This window comes from Chiroxiphia lanceolata, chromosome 19 (genome assembly GCF_009829145.1).
Source record: "Chiroxiphia lanceolata isolate bChiLan1 chromosome 19, bChiLan1.pri, whole genome shotgun sequence".
Classification (NCBI taxonomy): domain Eukaryota; kingdom Metazoa; phylum Chordata; class Aves; order Passeriformes; family Pipridae; genus Chiroxiphia; species Chiroxiphia lanceolata.
Window position 1 is genome coordinate 9,782,833 of NC_045655.1, and position 20,784 is coordinate 9,803,616.

General features: G+C 40.5%; 1 protein-coding gene across 4 annotated transcripts in view; it reads left to right on the plus strand.

Moving 5' to 3' along the window:
• Nucleotides 1-20,784, plus strand: part of CEP112 (centrosomal protein 112) — a 154,647-nt gene that overhangs the window by 112,250 nt on the left and 21,613 nt on the right. For all 4 annotated transcript variants that reach the window (XM_032706505.1, XM_032706504.1, XM_032706506.1 and 1 more), the window contains one exon: nt 2,032-2,181. In XM_032706505.1, coding sequence (XP_032562396.1) covers nt 2,032-2,181 — 150 coding nt within the window. The remainder of the gene's footprint in view (nt 1-2,031; nt 2,182-20,784) is intronic.

Sequence of the window (20,784 nt, forward strand, 5' to 3'; positions counted from 1 at the left end):
CAAAACTTCTATTTTTTTATCTTTCCATCTGCACCTGAATAGCAGGAAATGGATAATGTCACTACAAGAGTGGCTCTTGGTCCATTCCTTAAAGAATGAATGGAATAATTTAAGCATTTATGAATTTTTAAACAAGAGATGAGGGAAATTGCTTTAATGGTTGCAGAGGGAACACCAAGGTGGTGCTGTGCGAGGTAAGAGCTCTTTAACCTAAATGTCAGAATAAATTCTGTCAGACTGAAATTTATTGGCCTGTAGAATAGTCTCAGAATGGAAAAATTTTGGGGACATGTTTTTTATTAAGGAGGGCATTGCTGTAACCAATACCCTTTACTGGGGAGAGCTGGACCCGTGACCAGATCCTTGGCACTTTCTGGGGCAGACACAACACATACATCATCTGTCAGGGCTATTTGGCACCATAAAGCAGTTTCACCCTGATGTCTGAATTTCTTTAGTTTTTTGGATTTAAATCAAATCCCTAAAGTTACTTGAACATAGTTGGGTTTGGGATTTTTTTTTTTTTTTGTAACTCACTATTAATAATGGGTCAATCACAACGTTTCTTGTGGTCGTGTTGCTGACAACATCTGTCTAATCTTACTCTCTGTGGCCTCTTGGAACATTCACTTTTAACACCCACACAGAGAAGAGATTTCAAGAAATTTCCTCTGAAGTTTATACAAAGTAAATAGATTTTTTTTTATTTTTTTTTTTGCTCTGAAAAGCACTGCACAAAGCAGATCTTTCTACATCAGTTCATGCTGAAATTTCTTTGCCCTTATTTCAGAGCTCCTGTGCTAGCCCAGGGTCTTAACCCAGGAAAAACTTTAAATCTCACATTTGTGTTATATTGAAGAGTTTGTTATTTTGTTTTCTTTTGCAAAAGTGACAAAGTGGGACAACACAAAGTACTATAGCTTTTCATGTTTTGGTGTATTATTTTTTTTTAATCTGTGTTTGCTTTTGGAAAAGAAATATCTCGTAATCTGTGTTATTCCCTGGGATTTCTCTGGTAGTAAAACAGAGAAACAAATTTACAACAGGTTTTAATCAGTCCTTTTCCCCTTTCCCAGTGATTCCTGTGCCTTCATTTGTAGCACATTTCTTATTACATTAGTCCTGGCCTGTTAGTAGTGTTTTAGAACTATTTTTTTCCCTAGATAATCATGTAATTAGTATAGTTAAATGTTTCTCTACCAGTAAGGAGGCCTGGCAAATACAGAGTCTAAGCACTCTGGTAGTCCCTCCCTGAACTTCCTCTGTGCTAAAGTGCTTTTAGAATTAGACTGCATTATGCTGCTAGAGCAGCTTAACCTTAAGCTTGAATATATACATTAAAGTCAGTGACTCTCCTGCATGTTTAAGTGCTTTGCTGGGTGCTGACATGTCAGTATAAAATTCTGTAAATATGCCTAAAGGATCAGGTTTAGTTATGACTTTCCCCAGTGATGAAAAAGGTGGAACAAGTACAGTTCAACAAATCACGAGTGAATCACGTAAAAGGTCTTGTTTAAGGGTCCTGGACGTGGAATCAGGTCCCCACTGTATTGCTAAGGAGAATCTGCTCCTTTCAGCAGCTCAGAAATTTCACTATCACGTTTAAATTTCAGCCCAGTATGTAAATGTGGGCATTTTTCTTCTCAGCAACATCAAGCTGTAAAACATCCTTCTGGAAAACATCGCTGCCCAAACTCTCCCTCCTGGTCTCAGGGCAGGGGCAGGCTGGGAACAGGCTCGGTTTTTGAACACCACAGATGTGCTTTGTTCTCATGAGTAAATATTTTGGAATGTCATAGTGGAAAACCCTTCCAAATATTTTGTGTTCAGCGATTTTTGTCGTTTTCTAGCCTCGCTGTATTCCTCTTCTCTGCGTGGAATTTTGTGCCTGCTAGGGCGCAATATGGTAATTCCAAATATTTAGCTGGCACAGCAGAGTTTGCCGGTGCCATGTTTGTACCAAGCATAAAAAAACATGCAAAATACATGCCTTTCACTGAAGGGAGATTTAACCTGCTGTTTTCTTTTTAGGTCATAGCTGAACTTAAGACAACCATTTCCTCCCTGACAGAGGAGAACAGCCGGCAGCAGCTTGTGGCGGAGCAGCGGCTCCAGGAAGTTGTACAGAAGTTGGAAGATGAGAAGCAGCAGCTGATGACAGATAATGACAGAGCAATCAAGGTAATCTGGGCATTTTAATCCCTGATTCTGCTGGCTGGGGGACTGTAATTAAAAGTTCTGCAGCGGGCAGATGAGTGCAGGTATCGCTCCTGCTCAGCCCGGGCACCGGAGCCGGACTTTGATGTAGCTGATGACTCAGACTTCCTTTCCTCCAGCTGATCCTGGGCATAAAACACATGGACTGGGCAAATCTAATCCAGCCACTTCAGTCAAATACTTGAGTCTTTCCTGTTCTCTTTCTTTTAATATTGACTCTGATATTTTAGCGCATTTTCATCGCCTTTAAACGGTGCTTTGAGGACTTCAAGAAATAAAGGTGAGGCAGCAGCGTGGCACGGCCTGTAGCTTGGTTTTCACATCCACAACTTTCAAATTTAGGGCTGCAGTGAAAGACAGGATGTTCTTCTCTTCCATTGAAAACTATATGCAAAGTCCATACTAAATGTGAATGGAATGAAGTATTTGTATTTTTGTTTGTTAGATTTCTACATATTCTGCGTCAGAATGGCACTCTCAGGCCTTTTTCAACTCTTTTAAGAGACTGCTGGGTCTGAAGAGCCAGAGTCTGTTCTTTGATTCAAAGTGGCTGCAGAGAATCCCAGGAACAGTTTCTAAACATTTTTTTTTTCACAATAGTAAAGAGCAATGGAAGAGTTTGGAAACAAGCAATCTGCTCGGGTTGGCAACAAAAACACATCATGAAAAGTTGTAGAGAAGAAGAAAATTACCTTTTTATTTCAGAAAGCCATTACTTACCCCAAAGAATTACATTATTAAATCTAGAAACTCATGAAAAAATTGAGCTCCCTCAGTTAAACTTTTTGTGCTAAAAAGATACAAGGAAGTTTTCACACGTTGGAACTGTCTGATGTTGGATTAAGATGCAGTTGTTCTCTATATTTGAACAACTCACATTAGGTTGTCATTACTATCTTTAGTAGTAATTTTTATTTTCTTACATCAATTATTTAATAATTATTATTTTTTTTTCTCAGTGAAAATCTCTGCCTTTATTTGTGTGTTTGTTGAGGAACAGAATTTTCTTTCTGATCATTGTTTAGTCTCTCCTGTCAAAGGTATAACCATAAAAACGTTGGCTGTAATCTGTTCTCCAAATTGAATCACCAGAGGTAGGTTTTTTAATCACTGAGCTCTGCCAATAGAACACAATTAAATCACATTATTTTGGGGTACAGGGAAATTTTTGCCACTTAGGAAAATGTTCTGTTTGTAGTTCTCCACTTTTCCAGTGGCCACCTAAATCTACAGAAACCCTGTGAGAGTGGAATCATCTACCACAGAGTCAAAAATATGCTGTAATTCAAGTTATCATGGTACCTTCTTGAGTTATACATTTGAAAAATGTTTACCAGCTTTTTGTCTTCTGGTGCAAATTCTATTGTTGAATTTGTGGATTCACTTAAACTAAGTTAAGTTCAATGGGAATAATTCAGCTGTTGGTAACACCATGTTTGAACATTAATGATTATAGGTCCTATGAAATCCTTCTCCACGTAAATCGGCTATTATAAACTCAATTTTGATGTTATTACCTCACAATGTAATGAAATCCATAAAAACCACAGGGCAGTTCTGCACAGGGTTTCTGAGCAGTGTCCCAGAGTTTTTAGGGCTGGTACTGGGAGTATGTTTTGTAAGATTTTGTCAGCTTGGGGAAGAAATTGGAGGAGCTGTTTTGTTTGGAGTTCTTGAACTTGGTTTAGTATTGTTAATACTGTACTTTAAAAAAAAAAATCATCTTCCTTTGAAACCACTGATTTAATGGAAATTTACTGAAATCCAGATACCCAAACAAAAAAATTCATAGGAAGGTAAACTGTGTATTTTTAAGAACCACACATATTTCTAGACGAGCATATGCAGAAATACTTTGCTTTTTATTAGCCTGAGGCAAAAAAAAAAAAAAAGATTTTGGTGAAAGTGGAAGCCTGGATGTCCTGGAGATGGGGAGTAACATCTAACTCAGGGTAAGCTGAAGACCTCGAGGGATGATTAAAGAAACATTCTAAAAACAAAGCCATTCTTAATATAATATAAACCTTTGAGAAGACTCGATGTCATATAAGCTATTGAAAATACTATCATTAAAAAACAGGCATTTGCTAAATATAACATTGATTTAAACTAACATTGAGGAACAGTTTGCAATTTCCTCTATTGGTATTGGGTGGCTTCCTGTAAGACCTTCCAATTATTATTTCCTTTCAAAGGGAGAAATACATTTTTACAGCAACCAACTGGCTCTCAGAGAAGTTTTGGATTTAGGCAGTAAAGTGATATCCAGATGTGGATGCCATAATACATAATTTTGATGTTAATTCAAATTCCTGACTCTCTTTGCTAGTTAAAGGTTTCTGAGTTGTTATTATTGCACAATTGTATCCATCTCCTTCATCTTGTTGTTTTTTTAAGCAGTGTCTTAAATCCTAGTCAGAAAGAGTAAACGAAACTTTTAAGAACATTTTGCTTCTTTTGACAACCTAAAAACCCAATCTGACGACACTTTTTGGCTTCAGGCGGCCTCAGTTTGGGTCAGTTTGAGACCAACAGTTAAAGGCCTTGGCACTCTGTGTTAGGCCATGGTTAGTCTGGCCTAAGGGCAAGTAAAACTTGTCATCACTCCTAAAATCAGGATAAAATTTTGGCTCATCACATTCCTTTCTCACGGCTTTTAAGGTGCCCACTTTGCCGTGGAGTTGCGAAGTCTCGTGGCAGAGCTCCAAGTACCAGTGGTTTGTCTGATCCCAAAAACTCAGCTCATCCTTCAGTGCCACGGAAAATATCTTTGCTTTGAACTTGCCAGGAGTTGCATCCTTTGGAGCAGAGCCCAAGGATGCCGCAGTGGGGCTGGGAAGGGACAAATCCAGCCCAGCTCCCCTGTACTGTGCCTCACCTGGGGTGTGCACACACCTCGGGCATCAGGAACCATTGGTCTGGACCATGGGATTAGTTGGGAGCAGAGCTGTATTAATGCCCTGCAGATGTTTGGAAAAGCTGCTTAAATTGCCACGTCTGTTATCCCATTTGTGGTGCTCCAGGCTGGGATTGCAGGAGGAACCCTCCAGTTGGGTTGGGTGCTGAACTCCTGGCAGTGTCTGCAGGAGCTTTGCTGGTCACTGCATGGGGGGGGAAACTTGTGAAGGCTGAATTTAAATTAGTTTTTTAGCATCCCAGTAGTGATCTACCCACAACAACCTGGAGCTTGATAGGCTCCAATAAGCAGGGAATTCACCCAACTTCTCTGCTGCTTTTTGTTACTGGTTGGACTGGGCACCAGCATGAAGTTTATGGCATCGTAGAGATACCTTGAGGTTATTTATGAAACCCTAGCCTTAGTTGTTTGGGGTTTTTATATGAAATCCTTTTGGATTCTGGGATTGAAAGCACAAAACAGTTCCTGGGATTGGAACTGCAAAACACGTTCAGAGCATTTTAATGTTGAAGTTCATGGCCAAGTGGGGACTCCACATCAAAAAGTAGATTCTGGAAAGAAATGGATGATGGAGAACATACAGCGGCAAACCCACAATAGAAAAGGGGGAAAATGATGCTTTTTTTGCCAGATGAACCACATTTGTTGTTTGGTTCCTATTACAGATTCTAGGATTCTGTTATATCCCAGAATTAACACCAAAATTTGAATAGGAAAACATGGTTGGAAGATGACATATTTCAACACTGTGTTTGTCAGCCAGCTTATGATCTGATTAATTCTGCTAATAAATAAGACTTAAAAGATTTCTAGGAAAGAATGTCCTGTAATATTGTTCCCCTTCATGTGAAAAATTTTGCAGCAGTTGTTTTGCTTTGTTATATTGAGAGGGGAAAAAAAAGTCAAAGTGTATTTTATAGCCATAGGAGAACAAAGGAGAAAACTTCTGGTTTTAAGTTGTCTGGGCCTCCATGGGCATTGAGTGTTCTTAACATCCTCATATATTTCTATTCTAATGAGGCTGTTGTATCCTGGAGGAAAAGGATAATTTCCTCTCTGCAAAGTACCGAGGGTTTTATCAACATAGAGAATTTCCTCCATGCGAGTGTAAAAAATACTCACTCTGCTATAGTTGGGCTTAAGTCAGTCCTTGTTTTAAAGCATTCAGAATGTTTCTTAAGGTCACCTGATATCTTTGTTTCCAGAAAGTAGCTGTCAAAATATACTGAAGGTATTTACAAATGTCTCTGTCAGAAAAACCGTATTTTTAAAAATTCAGAGAACAAGCTAATTTTGCATGGTTTTATATTTTACCATCTACCATGTTTATTAGCAAACTCCACTTGTGACTACAAATAATATTTTGTATTAAAAGAAAAGGCCCATCAGAGCTATGGAAACATTAACTGAGTTGACTGCAGCTCTGCAGAGGAATTTAGTCTTCTAAAAAACACCTTCTGGAATACCAGCATTGCACTCTGCAAGAGTCAGTGTTGGGATTAGTAAGAATGAAATAATTCTCATTTATTACTTTCAAAGTCCCAAGCAAATGTAAATCTCAGTGGTTTAGAGGCCCTTATTAGTGATTATTAAAGGGGGAGATGCATCAGAGAGCTCACAACCAACACTGCCCTCCCTGATCTAGACAAGAAGCATTTTTGGTCCTGTCTTACAAGTGAGACAGTGGAGGGTAAAACCTTGACTCTGTCCAAGGTTTGTGGCAAAGATGGAAGGAAATGAAGACTGTAAAGCCTGGTGGCTCAGAAGGCTGTGACCTCGTGGAACTGATAGCACAGAGGACATTAATTAGGGGGGGGGAAATAACCCTAAAAGCTTAGTGCAAACTATAAATGAAAATGTAAAACTGAGGGTAAAGTGAAGAGAGAGGTTATTTCCAGGACATTTTGTCAGGGGAGTCTTGACTTGTTCTATTCCCCAGGATACACTGAGAATTAACTACAACAACCTTGAACACTGTTGAATAGCTGCAGAGTAAACCTTTGTCAACAAACCCCACATTATTGACAAGCTTTTTGAAAATATTCCACTGCATTTTTTTTTTTTTTATTTTAGCTTTGATGGAGGTCTTATTTTCTTTTTAGCTAGCAGTGCCTGTAAAAAAGGAGGTCAGCATTTCACTGCTGGCACTGACTCATGTCTTGTAAGACATCTGGTCAGAACATGCATCACTGCTGGTGATGGTTGGATGGCCACGGACGTGCCAAGTTCTGTCAGTCACCGAAGGGCCTCGGAGGTGTGTGTGTCACAAAGCTCTCCAGAGGGGCCTCAAATCCTTCTAATTGCTTTTGTGGCTAAACATTACCATGATAAACCACTTGGCATGGTGAAATAAAGAGTTGTAAGGGACCATCTTGATGTTAAATACGTGGAGTCCTTTTTCCTGGGTCTTTATTTCTTTGTGGCTGACTTTGGTCTATAATAATACAAATAACTCTGCAGTGTCTTTTATTAGCAGGGAATTACAAGGCACCAACACTTGCAGCTTAGCATTGTAAATTTACCAGCATTAAAATTTACCAGGCAAATAACATTATCTTGTTCATAATTTCCTATGTTCTGTTTGATCAGCAGAGGAAGTCAGGTCTTCCAAAAGAACAAGTAAATTAAATCTGCAGGTCTTTTATGGCTTTGCCTTCTCTTTTACATGGGGTCCAAGCTCTGAGGCACCTGTTTTTCACAGCCTTTGTTGGTGTGAGTAGTAATTTCACCCAAATTCTCTCTGTTACAGAAATGAGAGTTTAGCCCTGAGCTTTTCAACACTTGCTTGTGCTCTGTCTCTTGATTCCATCACATGGTTGTCTTTAAAAGCCTGTATTGACACATCCATTATAAATGGTAATTAGAATAGGCTGACTTTTTGTGTTAATGGTAGATGGTTACTGATCACAACTGAAATTCTGGTTTTAAAAACTCTGCTCTTCTTTTCAAAAATCACATCTCTTTTCCTGTTGCTGCAGAAATTATTCCATTGTCTGAAGCATAGTACCTTCTCTTCAAAATTACAGGGTTTCAGATGTTTGGCCAGCCAGGCAATGCGAGTGGCTGAGCATCTGTAAGTACTTTATAATATCTTTGACATGCTTTGTGAGACAAAGAATTGAGTCATCTTTTTTTTCCTGCAGCAAGCTTTGCACTCTGGCATTTTTCTTGACTTTTCATGTCTCAACACATTGAAGAACTTACCATGGCCAACAGCAAAATCAGACTTACAAGTTTTATGAAAGGCTAGAGCTAGTGCCTGCCTATTCCTCTGAACTGCAGTCCAGATTTATCCAACAGGTTTAAAACTTGGTATTTTTACTTTTTCCTGCATTGTTATTGTTGTGCTCAATGTTTTATTTTCCCTCCAGAAGGCTCTTTGCTGCATGAAGTCCTTTTTATTCCTTTTTAGCCCCGGAAGGGACGCCACCTGTCTCCAAATTATGCATTCTATAAATGCATAATAAAACATAAAGTCACATATAGATAAACTATCAGGTTTTTTTAATGATGTGGACTACACTAATTTTGCAGTGGAAAAAGTGGCAAAAAAATTCAAAACCAGCCATAAAATTCAGTGCTTTTAACTGACAAGATAGGAGTAATAACACTGAGAGAGGTCCTGGGTGATTAGAAAGGTGCAAAGAAAACACTCTTAGTGGTAAGTGTTAAGTAATACTGACATAAGCCCACACAGCTTGTAAAGAAGAGCAGACAACATTTATAACTATGGTATAAGAAAGTGGAAATTAGCTGTTTTAAGGCTGCTGTGATGCTTAGAGTTTACTGCTGCATTTCAGGGACGTTTCACTCTCCAAAGAGCACGGGGCTTTTTATGTGGAGGAGAAAGTGGTGCTTAAAAAGGCAGAGCTGGGGAGATACCCAGAAGTTAGGAGGCAGAGTGCCTGGGAGGAAGAGCCTGTGCTCCAAAGTCTGGCACTTTACTGGAGAGAAAAGAAAAAAAAAAAAAAAGATAAAGATAAAACCAAGTGTCTAATGTCATCCAAAGACAGGGCATCTGTAAAACAGTCTGCACAGGGCTGTGTAGGCTTTCCAAGGGCTGTTCTTTGTTCCAGTTCCAGTGAGTTCCTGGAACGCAGCCTCCTTCCCTGCTCCTGGAACAGCCTTGACTGCAGGGCTCCTGCAGCCGTGGAGGTGGAAACACAATATGTGTGAACCGTGGATTCAACCAACAGAAGGTTTGCCGGGGAAAACGGCGCCTTCAAAGCGAACCTTCCGCGGGCCGCAAACATTTATAGCTCTGCACTGAAGGGTTTTTAAAGCCTGGCACGGCAACACCGGTTTGGCAAACAGAGATTTTTGGGGGGTGTGCTCTATTATCAACATCTACTTCCCTTAGATATCTTCCTTACTCATCCCAGGAGTGGGCTGGAATATCCCCCAGATTGCCCCGGGTGATCCCGCTGTGCCTACACGACTTCCAGGATTTGTGTCAACGTTGTTTTTTTTTGTTTTGCAAAACTGAGCGTTCTGCTGTAGGTTTGCTTTTGGGTTTGTGTGCTGGTCGTGGTGCAGGGATATCAGCAGGAGAGAGTCACTGAGGATTTCAGCTTTATGCATTAAAGTGCTCTTGCCAAAATGAGTGTTGACTTTAGAAATCTTCAGATTCCATTTAGAACTTTCTGCTGGCTCTCCAGCCTCGTGTGTAACTGAAACTCAAGAAGATCAAATATCAGAGTGTTTTTTTGAGAAATGACTGGCTAACACTTTTGAATGGCAGATCGCAGGGAAATAGAAATATCTTTGTTAAACTTACCATTTTCATAATAGTTGGCCTTTTCTTGAGCGTAACAAGAGAAACCTGGTGAATGTGATACCTGTGCATGGTAACTATTTACCAATATTTAAAGGCAGGGTAGCAGAAGTATCAAGTGGTCTGTAGCACTCTTAGAGTTTTTGAAAGGCATTGCCTTAATTTTCTGTAACAGCAGTGGTTTTTTTTCCCTGCAAAATGAAAATACCTATTGTTTTCTTAGCATTAAAAGATTAGTTACAAAGAGCTACTAAAGGAAAGCAGCCAAAGCTGCCATATTTCTGCCACTTTCTTGCGTCAGTGGAGTTGAGAATAAAAGAACTTTCCAAGTTACAGTACTGTACTTGAAAGGGAAAAAAGTATGCAGGGACTTTTATCTGTGTATTCAGTAGATCAGATGGCAAAGTCACCCCGGGAGCTGAGCAGGGGAGCAGCTTCTGCTTTTCTTAGTAAGCCTGGAGTGTGAAGCAGCCCCAAGTACGACATCAAAAGGTACAAATACGCGTCGAGTGTAAAGTTTGGGCCTTTCAAAACATCTCTCTAATTAGCACAACTCGGGTATTTGCAGTTCCAGCTCTGACTTTCTCACAGTTGTGTGCTCAGCAGAAGTGGCTTTCTCATCTCACGAATTTGTGTAAGAGGTTAAACCTACAAATGCTGTCACCAAACCTGACCTCGATACAAACCTATCCCGTTTCCTTCCAGCATCAATCTCCCCATTGTGCCCAGCTGGAAAATGGGAGATGTAGCTCTCAGCCAGTTTCTTTTTTCTAGGAGAACGAGATTGTTTTAATTGAATGTTATTATCAGCCAGTTCTTGTGGTTTGACGTGGATTCAAAGTGAAGCCGTTCATCCGCTTAAGGAACGCGTAGGCACTAATAGAATAACCTCAGTGAGTTTTTGGATGCCTCCATCCTCGGGGAAATTGGTTTGACTTGCCCTTCAGTGGAAATTTTGTGTACTGTTGGCAGCCAAAATAGCACAAGAGTCCAGAAACAGAAGAAAGTCTATTCTGTGCGTGGTACTCTGCTCCCTTTCCCGTTGCAACCTGTACAGTGAATATTTTCTGTTAGTGCACCTTGTTCCCTTGCAGCCCAAGGAACCCGTCTCTGTGTTCATACAGTACATGTCTATATAAAAAGGTGGAAAACTACGTTAGTTTTATTGAACATATGCTTTATTCTTTGAGCCTTTTGCACGTGGATGTTGCATTCAATGTGCATTTAATGTGCATACTCCATCTTGCACTGGAGTTTGGGGTGCCTTTCCTGGGAGTAGTTTGTTTTTGCTGATTTATGCACCATCTTGTGTTGATTCTCTGATGAACAGGATTTGATACAGTAAATATTTCTTGGAAACATGCATGAAGAAGACTGAGGACTTGAGGCTGAAGCTTGTAAAGAAAACTGTGAACCTCATGGCTGAAGCTTTTTCTTAAGCATTTCTGGGCAGGCATCAGTAGTTTTGTATCTTTGGCCTCTCCGAATAGTTTGACTGTTTTATGGAGCAAAGAGAATTCACCTGTTTTCCTCTTCAGGGGTCTGTCTATGAAATTTATTCTCAGGAAACTGAAATAAGTGTCGCCTACAGGATAAAATTTAGGACTTTAAATGAACTTCTTGGCAACATCCCCTCCAAAACTGCCAGATAACAGAGGACTGGAAGAGCAGTAAAGCTGGGATAAGTCAAGCACATCAAAAACCTTACTCCTCCAGCACAACCACTTTTTAACTTCTTCTTTTACTAAAACTGTCTCTACTTATTTTTAGTTCAAGCTTTCACAGCCCTGAAGTCAATAACTTCAATGAAGTCAATATGATTTAATAATACAACACGAAGAGTTATCTGCAGTGGTGTTGGAACTGCCTTCACCAGCCTGGACAACCACTTGGGAGACCCCAAATTTGTGTTGCTGGTGTTGAATATGTCTCCTGCATTTGGCACCTCAAGAGAAATATATCCTCAGTGAAAACCCTGGATTGCCAATTATGAAGAATTCATTAAGATTTGCTGAAGTTCAAAGCAAAAAGACCAGTTCCTCACAGGTCAGGGCAGCTCTTCTAATGGTTCCTGCTTTGCCTCCAGCAGCAGCTCATCTCCAGAACCTGTTTATTTTTCTGCCAGGGCTGTTGGCAGGTGAACAGAGTCACATCAGATCACCTCACTTGTATTTTGTACTGGAAACCTATGCCCTGAATATGCCATTTTCCTGGCCCAGCGTGGCATGAGATCATGGATTTCAAACCAGTCCATGTTGGCCTTAGAAGACAAAACATGCAGTGCCCTGTTCACTTCCCTTTTGAGATCTGCCAGGAAGTCCCAGCTCAGTTTTGCCCTGGGGTTTGCTCTTACAATTCACACCATCCCAGAGGAACAACGCTTGGTGTGGGGAGGAAGGAGAGCATCACTCATCCTGTCCTGAAAATGCTCTGAAATCAGAGCATTTTCTGAAACAAAAAGGGGTGAGTGCAAGTTCTTCTAGAACCAGATCAGGGAAAATCAAAACAGCCCCTTTTCCAGGAAAATAACTAGTTAGGACATGTCAGCACCTAAACTTCATGCAGATATCCTGTGGTTTGGGAAAACACAGCATTTGTGCACTTACCCAGTGGGCAGCAGTGCTAGTCCAGAATTCATAGACCCACAGAATCATTAAGGTTGGAAAATACTTCCAAGATCATTGAGTCCAACCGTCCAGACTCCTGAGAGTCCCTGTCTCAGGGGCACAACTTTCTTGTTCTCTCTCTTGGAATTGTTGAAGAGACCTTCAATCCTGAAGTGCTGTAACATTTTCCTTTCTGTTTTCTGCGTGAGTGCCCAGGGACTTCCAGGAGTTCCCACCTGTGGTGCCGTGGTCCAGCTTGGCCTTTTCATTCCTGTTGCCCTTCTCGCCCTGTGCCCACCCTTCCACCACCAGGATCTAACCTGGAGGAGACCCAGGGAGAGGATGTGCCCACTCAGGGAAGGATGAAGCCCACAGGATTGTCCAACCTGCTGCTCCAGGTGCTCTCTCCCTGCTCTGCTCCCTTCCAAGTTTGTTGTGTAAGAAAGGGTGAAAGTACAAACAGGAAAACTAAACATGAAAAGTGAGTTTGTTTGCTTACTGAGAAGCCTGGGAGTGGCAGAATGGAACTGTATAAATCAAAATTCAGGCTGCCAAATGTTAGATACCTGCAGAAACACCTGCACCACTGGGCCAAGCCAGAACTCTGCAGGCAGCTGGAAGGAGAAATCCAAGTTGTGCATTGACCCTCTCTGGTCTCAGAAAAAAAGCTGTATATGCTGCATATTTAAATTCCTCTTATTTTTGTTTCTAATGTTAATATAATTCATTTTCTTTCCAGTCTTGCACTTGTAATTCAGCAAGGTAAAGCAGCAATTACTGAAGGCTGTTAAACAATTTCAATCGTATCAGTGAATTTTAATTGTGTCTCTGGGAGCACCTTTGACCACAGCTGTGCTCTGAGCTCCGAGGAGCAACTCATACCTGATGGTCTGTTTCTTCCTCTTACCAGAGTAACACATCACTTCTGCTTAATGTTTGTGTCAATCTGAAAACCACTGCATGGAAATGTGCATTTGCAGATCAAGTCTGGTGTTGCTGTGCACTCACTTGCCAGCATTTGTGTCTCTAACTGAGCCTTCATGGTGGGTGTGAGGAGGCTGATGTCCCTTCTCCATCCATCTTGCTGTTTGCAAAACCTGTCTCAGCAGAGGACCAGTACCAGAATTCTTAGGGGGTTTTTTTCACTCTGTGCCATATAATGTTTTTCCTGCAGTTTATGTCTCAGTTGTGATAAGGGAAAGTTTTTGAGATGCATGAAGTAGCTGACAAGCTCTGCCCCTGGCACTCTGTAGGTCAGATGAGCAGCACTAGTTTGTAGCTGCACAAATGAGAAGCTGGTGGCACTTGAGAACCTGGTCTGTTTTCTGTTATTTTTTAATGCTTTTGCATTTTAAAAATGTCATCCATGTAAGATATATGGAGCTGTTTACATATATTTAAAAAGAAAGGGAAAGTGAAAAGACCCTGCCTGTCTTTTAGATGTGGAAACAGGTTCCTGAAACAGAAAGGCACCAACTGGGTTATTTTTTTTCTTCAGAGCATTTTGGATGATGGCTGAAATGGATACCAAGGTTTGACATTCATCATTCAAAACCTCAGAATCCTGTAGAAGATAAACTACAAGGATTGTTTTGACTCAAGGAGAATAGAAATGACCACAGTGGGTCAAAGTGCAGTCTGTCTGTCTGTCCTCTGATAAAAGAAGCCCAGGGGGAAGTAGAAGAACAGGCTGAAGATTTAGGGACATTTCCTCATTATACTCACCCATTCTCCAGAAGATACAGTTTGAAGGAGTTGTTCCTTTTTTTTTAATAGTATTCCAGGGCTTTTTGGGCCGTGGATCTTTGTGTTGCTTTCCGAGTCCTTGTGCCCTCAGCGCTCATGATGGTCTAAGGCAAAACATTCCCACTGTACAGTTTCTGGGAATCTCTCCCAGGAATCCTCTGTCTGATCCCACCAGGGCTGGCTTGGAGGGGCTCAGACCTGCTGAAAGTTTGTCCAACATACATTGGTCCTCAGAGGTGCAACAAGTAGGGCTTGAATGTTTAAACAGGTTTGTTTTTTTTTTTTTAAGGAAAGTGTAGACAATAATTTAAACTAGACAAATTCTGATTTTTTAATTGATGATTCCAGTTCAGCAATTAATGTTACATTAGACCTAAGGAAACAGGGTGGTGGGTACTCCCAGAAACAAGTTTTGCAGGAATCAGAGTAAAATATATTGAATAAAAAGCTAACAGAAACATTTGAATAGGCCATGGAGCCAGACACTGTTCCTTGTATGTGAGTATATGCCTGTCTATCTAAAATATTCTGTACTAGTTTTCTAGAGCTCTAAAATGGAAAGGAAAAACTTCTGAAGAAGCTGAGATAGATCTTACCCATGTCTAATTTTGAATAAAAAATAATAAAAAAAGAACTTAAAGGATTTTAGAAGTGTTTAGAACCATTGGCATTATGACAGCAAGAATCTCTGTCATAACGTCATATGATTAACGAGATCAGAAACATTCTGGGCTGTTCTGATCAGTTATGTTAATGCCTCTTTTAAAAAAAGTATAAAGCTAATGCTCTATAAAATAGATACTTGAAAAAAACAGTTTTGGTTTTCCTCAGGCAAGTGAGATTAGAGTTTCGTAATCTGTTTGACCAGCTGCAGAGGACGTTCTGTTTCATTTTTTTTTCTTTTTAAGTAAATGAGCTTCATCTCAACACGATTAAAAAATTTAAAAAAAAAGAGAATCGAGCTTCAAAAATGCTCGGTTTTCACACATACTTTTAAAATAGGAGCAACTGCATTGTCGTGTCTTGTTGCAAATGTAATTGGGTTGGAGGTCATTAAAGACTTTGAATTAAAGAATTTCCAAGTTTCCAACTGTGCGTCCTCCCCTGTCAAGAATCATCCCATTTTTGGCTTCCAGACATAATTTTAGCAGATATTACTTTGCTGCCTCTCACATCTTACGTGTGTTGAGTCAAGCTCGCTCTTGTTCAGTTCAAAAAGCAGTGGTTTGCCTTGAGAGTTAATGTTGTTGATTAAGGTTACTTTGAAAGGTAGAAAGACATTATTAGATTTCTTTTTGTGTGCCTGCATGCAAGAGGACATGTGTTATTTTATGTAAAGGGAGGATTCCAGCAATACTGAGCACTTCATTGCACAAAATAAATAGTTTTTCTTTCGTTCTTACTGGGAATCAGATTAGCCTATTGATTAGAAATACCTCAGCCTTTCATATTTCTTTTTTAAAAGAGAATAACAAAATAAGAGGCTTTGTAAAGCCTGTGAGAAGTGTTTATATTTCCAGGTCTTCATGCCTCTGTGAGGAGGAATGCATTTTAAGGAGACATTTGTAGAGCACCAGGGGTCTGCTGGAACCTCTGGGCTGGCTCCAGGTGTAAAGTATCCGAACACCCACTTAAAGTGGCAGTTTGGTGATAAACTTGGTTGGGAATGAAGCCCTGGGCAGGGAGAAGATTGCCTTGTTGAGCGAGCGATTGATAAATCTGCTTTATCATGACTCCTCTAAACCATTGCAGGAAATTCTGCTCGAACCCCTGATGTTTGTTTTCACGGAACTGTTGTTAGGAATATACAGCAAGCAACAAAACCTGATGTGTCACTGGTTAATTTGTGTTCACAATGGCAGTTTTTCACTGGCACGGTGCTGACGTGACGTTTCAGACGTCGTTGCGGCAGAACATCAAAAATTCAAGAAGTCGTCTCAAACATGTTGAAGGCGACATCAGGTCTTCACAGGAAACCAGCTCGGAGAATGGCAGGCTCCTTGCTGCTCCCTTTGATTGCAAAGTGTTTAATAAAAAGCAAATTAGGAAATGAAAATTGTCTCGGGGATCAATCGGGCGCAGCAGTTCCGCCCGCTCGGCGTTATCTGTCAGACGTTAACCTGATTGGGAATGCTGTATTTGCTATAATAGCCTCAAAATCGGACTGAAAGGTTTGACTTTAAAAATACCTGATGTGTTTTGCGTGTGCTCTGAGGCTGATAACAAACTCTGCAGTTCAAGTTTTAATAACTCAGGGCGGGAGGGGGGGGGGAGCTGAGAAACTTCAAAAGCTTCGTGATAAACGTTTTTGACAAAGCGTCAGCCCAACATTAGGCAGAATCTTGGTAAATCCTCTCATAAGTGGTTTAAAACGGAGTTTTGAACTTCTCCTTCACAAGTGTACGCTTAGAGATGTCATGGTATCTTTGGGTTTAGAAGATTCACTTTTATCTGGTGCATGTGCTCTGTTGGTGTTTCTGCCAACACCTCGGAGAGGGCAAAGGGGGGAACAGTGGAGCAGTTTTCTCCTTTTGGCAGCCTCTGCCCCTGCTCTGGACCACGACACTCATGGAGGCTGGAAAAAGGGACAACAGTGCTGGAGCAAAGCACTGAATACTCCAGGTAAATATTAGAGTGAACCTTCTGAGCTGACAGGCTTTCTGAGCTGACAGGCTTTCTGACTGTCTTCGTCGTGACAACCCCGAAGCGTCCTGGTCATAGAGAGAGCAATGGTTGGACGTGGCAACTGCTTGTTGGGTTTTGTGGCTCCTTGAGAAAAGCGGATGAAAGCCAGTTTATTACAGCTCTTTGAACCTTGCCTCCCTCCCCTCTCCTATCACCTGAGCCACTAGAACAAAGCAAAAACTTTACTTTCCTTGCCTCCCCCTGAAAAAAAAAAGAAAACCTAACTTTGCAATTTATGCTGCTGTTGTCTTTGAACTGTTATCTCTGCAGGACCTGCTCTGCCTTATGGCTTCCTTTGCCTTTCAGAAGAATTGAGTTTAAAATGCCCTGCAGTAAAGCCCTGGCTCAGCAAAATGCTTAGGCCCCTGACTAATTTTAAGCCTATGAATGGCCCTGCTGGTGCTATCGAAGAGTTTTAGGGAAGTATCTTAGAATCATAGAATCCCAGATTGGTTTGGGTTGGAAGGGACCTTGAAGATCATCTCCTTCCTCCCTCTGCCATGGGCAGGGACACCTTCTGCTATTCCAGGTTGCTCCAAGCCCCGTCCAACCTGGTTTGGACACTCTCAGGGATGGGGCAGCCACAGCTTCTCTGGGCAACCTGTGCCAGGGCCTCCCCACCCTCACAGGGAAGGGCTTCTTTCTAATATGGTTCAAGACTTGGCAGAAAAATGATCAACTTAATTAGGTATTTACAGAAAATGCTGAAAATGCATCTGTATCTTATGGGAGCAGAGCAGGGAAAAAATAGTCGTGTTAACAATCCTAACAGTGCTCAGGGAATCTCCAAAACACCCAGATCCTGATGAAGTCTGATGTGAAAGTGTTATGGGACTGCTCAGGAGCTAATGCTGATGATCCAAAGTGTATCATCTACTGCCTATAAATTGTGAAAAATGGAAATAACTTGTGTTAGAGCCACACTGGAAAATCTTTGTATAGATGTTTCTCTTACGTTTAATATGTTTTTTCACTGCTAACACAGAGACTTGGTTTTGTTCCTGGAGTCAAATTATTCCTTTCCTTCCTGAACCCTTTTCTTTCTTCCCACAGTCCCTCAAGGGAAGGATTTGTTGTGCTTCCCGAGGGCATCTCCTACTGGCAAATCCCTGAAGCAATAGACTGGTGCAAAGCCCCCACCTTGGGTGGTTTTGCAACGTCTCCATTCCCATTTAGAACCGTCAGCAAAGTGAGCAAACTTCCATTACATTTTTACAGGAGTTGATGAATCCTGTACCTTTGGAAGTTATGCCTTTTATCTGATCCCTCACCAAGGAAAGCTTTTTTTCCATAATGGCAGGAGAAAATGGGCAACCACCTCTTGTAGGGACAGATTTACCAAGGTATTGCCATTTGCATTTTCATTCTGTGTTGTAATTTCACGTTTGCTGTCCATGAAATGGTGTTTAGTGGTTAAAATTAAAATATGAGGCCTGGAGATTCCCAGATTTGCTGTTCTGTCATTGCATAGCAGGACACTCTGCAGATTGGACCTGTCAGATCTTCTCCTTTCCCCCACCCAGTGTTGGCAACTTCACCCAGGTCATGAAGTTGGACTGATGGCAACAGGCTGGGAGGTCAGTGAAAAGCAAAATAAAATAGGAAGGAGAGATGTCAAATATTGCTTCAGGTGTTTTAATTTCTGTTCCTGAGGAGCAATAAAGCATAAATACTCTCTACAGTCATAACAGTAATTGTAATGTACCTATAGGACAGAAGAATAATTTGTGTTATTAAACAGCCTAACTATTTTCAGTCTAAAATAATAGATTTTCTGTTCTGGTGCAGTGATGCTGGCCCCTGCATGTAGGTTGTGGAAAACTTTGTTTGCAAAAACAAAGCTATTGTTTTAACAGAAACCACAGAAATTTGGCCTTTCATATTGAATCAGTAGCATAATGAGTAGTGGAGCAATAGTTCAACATCAAAGGAGACTTCTTGGATATATAGTGTGTTGCAACAACAGCAAAAAAGTTCCCACCAGAAAGGAATTTTGCCATATGTGAACAGCAGACATATGTATTAGGTTAAAACCAGAAGATTTCCTTTGCTTTACACCAAAAACAAGAGAGACCTTGGAGTGCAGAGGTTTGCTGCTGGAGAGCAGTGTCAGTGGGCAAACGCTCCAGGAAAACCCAAAAAGCGTTGAGGATGCACCAAAAATTTGGCTCAAACATCAGCATTTCACTTTTTAAAATGCCCTTGCTTTGCTCTGACTCGTGGCATTGCATCAGTGCTCTTCGTGGATATACTTGCCCAATTTATTTATGGCTGTAGCAAGCCCATAAAAATGTATTTACGTAAAATATTGTAGCAAAAGTAATGATTACTTTGAAAATTCTGTGATAAATTCTGGTGGGATTCTTGGCCTGCTTCCTTTGGATAGAGTTGTGTCTGGTTCTGAATTGTGAGACCACCTAGTGTAAAGGAGAAGTTTTTGCCCAGACAGCCCATAATTCCACCTTCAAGGAGAGATAAAGGTGCTGAAGATTGAGTGTTTTAATGACAACATTTTAAAGCATCTCCATATGTATTCCTGGAACTAAATTTGCTTTAATTTTTATTAACATTCACATGGCTTTTTTTTTTTCCCCCCAAAGTTCCAGAGGTTTTCTTCTCATGAACGGGGAGAGAAGACACATCAATGGATGTAATTTGAATTTAGAAGGCACTTAAAGAGAGGCCTGTATTCAGAATTATTCTTGGCACATGTTTTGAGGATGTAAAGTGGAAGCCTTCTTCTGTGGGCATTAGTAAGGAGATAATTAAGACTACAGTAGGTAATTATGGTAGCTTTTATTACTGCATCTTTCATTAACTAATTATATTAATTTGGTAACATTTGAAAAATTCTTTGAAGATGAAAAGTGCTAACTCTTACTACCTTTAGTTGCAGCTTTACTCTGCACTGGTCATAAATATTGAGGGCTTTTCTTGATGCAGATGCACATCCATGTGTGTGGAGTTGCTGGTATATATATATATAAATATATATATGTATATAATTATATATTGATATCAGAAAAAGACTCTGCCATTATCTGGCATGATCTGATCAGGTTGAGCAGCAACTTTCCTGCTGGCATTCTCTGTTTCAAAGTGAAAATACATTGGTATTTAATGTTTTTTAGAAAATTTTCCTTCCTTTGTAATTATCACGTATTTATTTAACCCTCAGACTAGAGAGGTAAATGATTGTGACCCCAGACTTGCCATTGGTGTGATGGAATCAGGAATCAAGTCCTGTCTACTCTCAGGTGCACACCAAAAATAGGAAATTATTTCAGGTTGAAGAAGCAAAACATCATTATTTGTAAATACAGTGTCTTCACAGTAATAATCAATAGCAAGAAACTAAAAATATTAATTATTTCTATTTATGTAATTCTTCAGAACTGAATTTTGTTTCGGGGAATCCAACCCTTTTTAAAAAAATGTCCTGTGGTTAAAGGATAATCAAATCATATATTAGAGACTAAATCCTTCCTACATTCCCAGTTCATACTTGTTCCTGTGGTTCTTAGGACTCTTTCTCTTCCCAGCTTTTAGCTGATTTAGGTTAAGCCCTGCAACAAACACCAAAAGTTAATTCCTGCCTCGATTAGAGATTTTGTCATGCTGCCATCGTACCTTTTTGTCTCTCTAGGGCTCCTTGTCAAAAGTATATGCTTTACAAGTTGGATTTTTTTTTTTATAAAACACCCTTTTTCACAGCCTCAGTCTCCCCCAGGTGTCCCTCTGAATTCCTCTGGTCCTCTGCATCATCCCACCACCCCACTCCCAACTCCACGTGCACCAGCTCCACGTGTCTCCAAAGGGCTCCAGCCTCCCATGAGCAG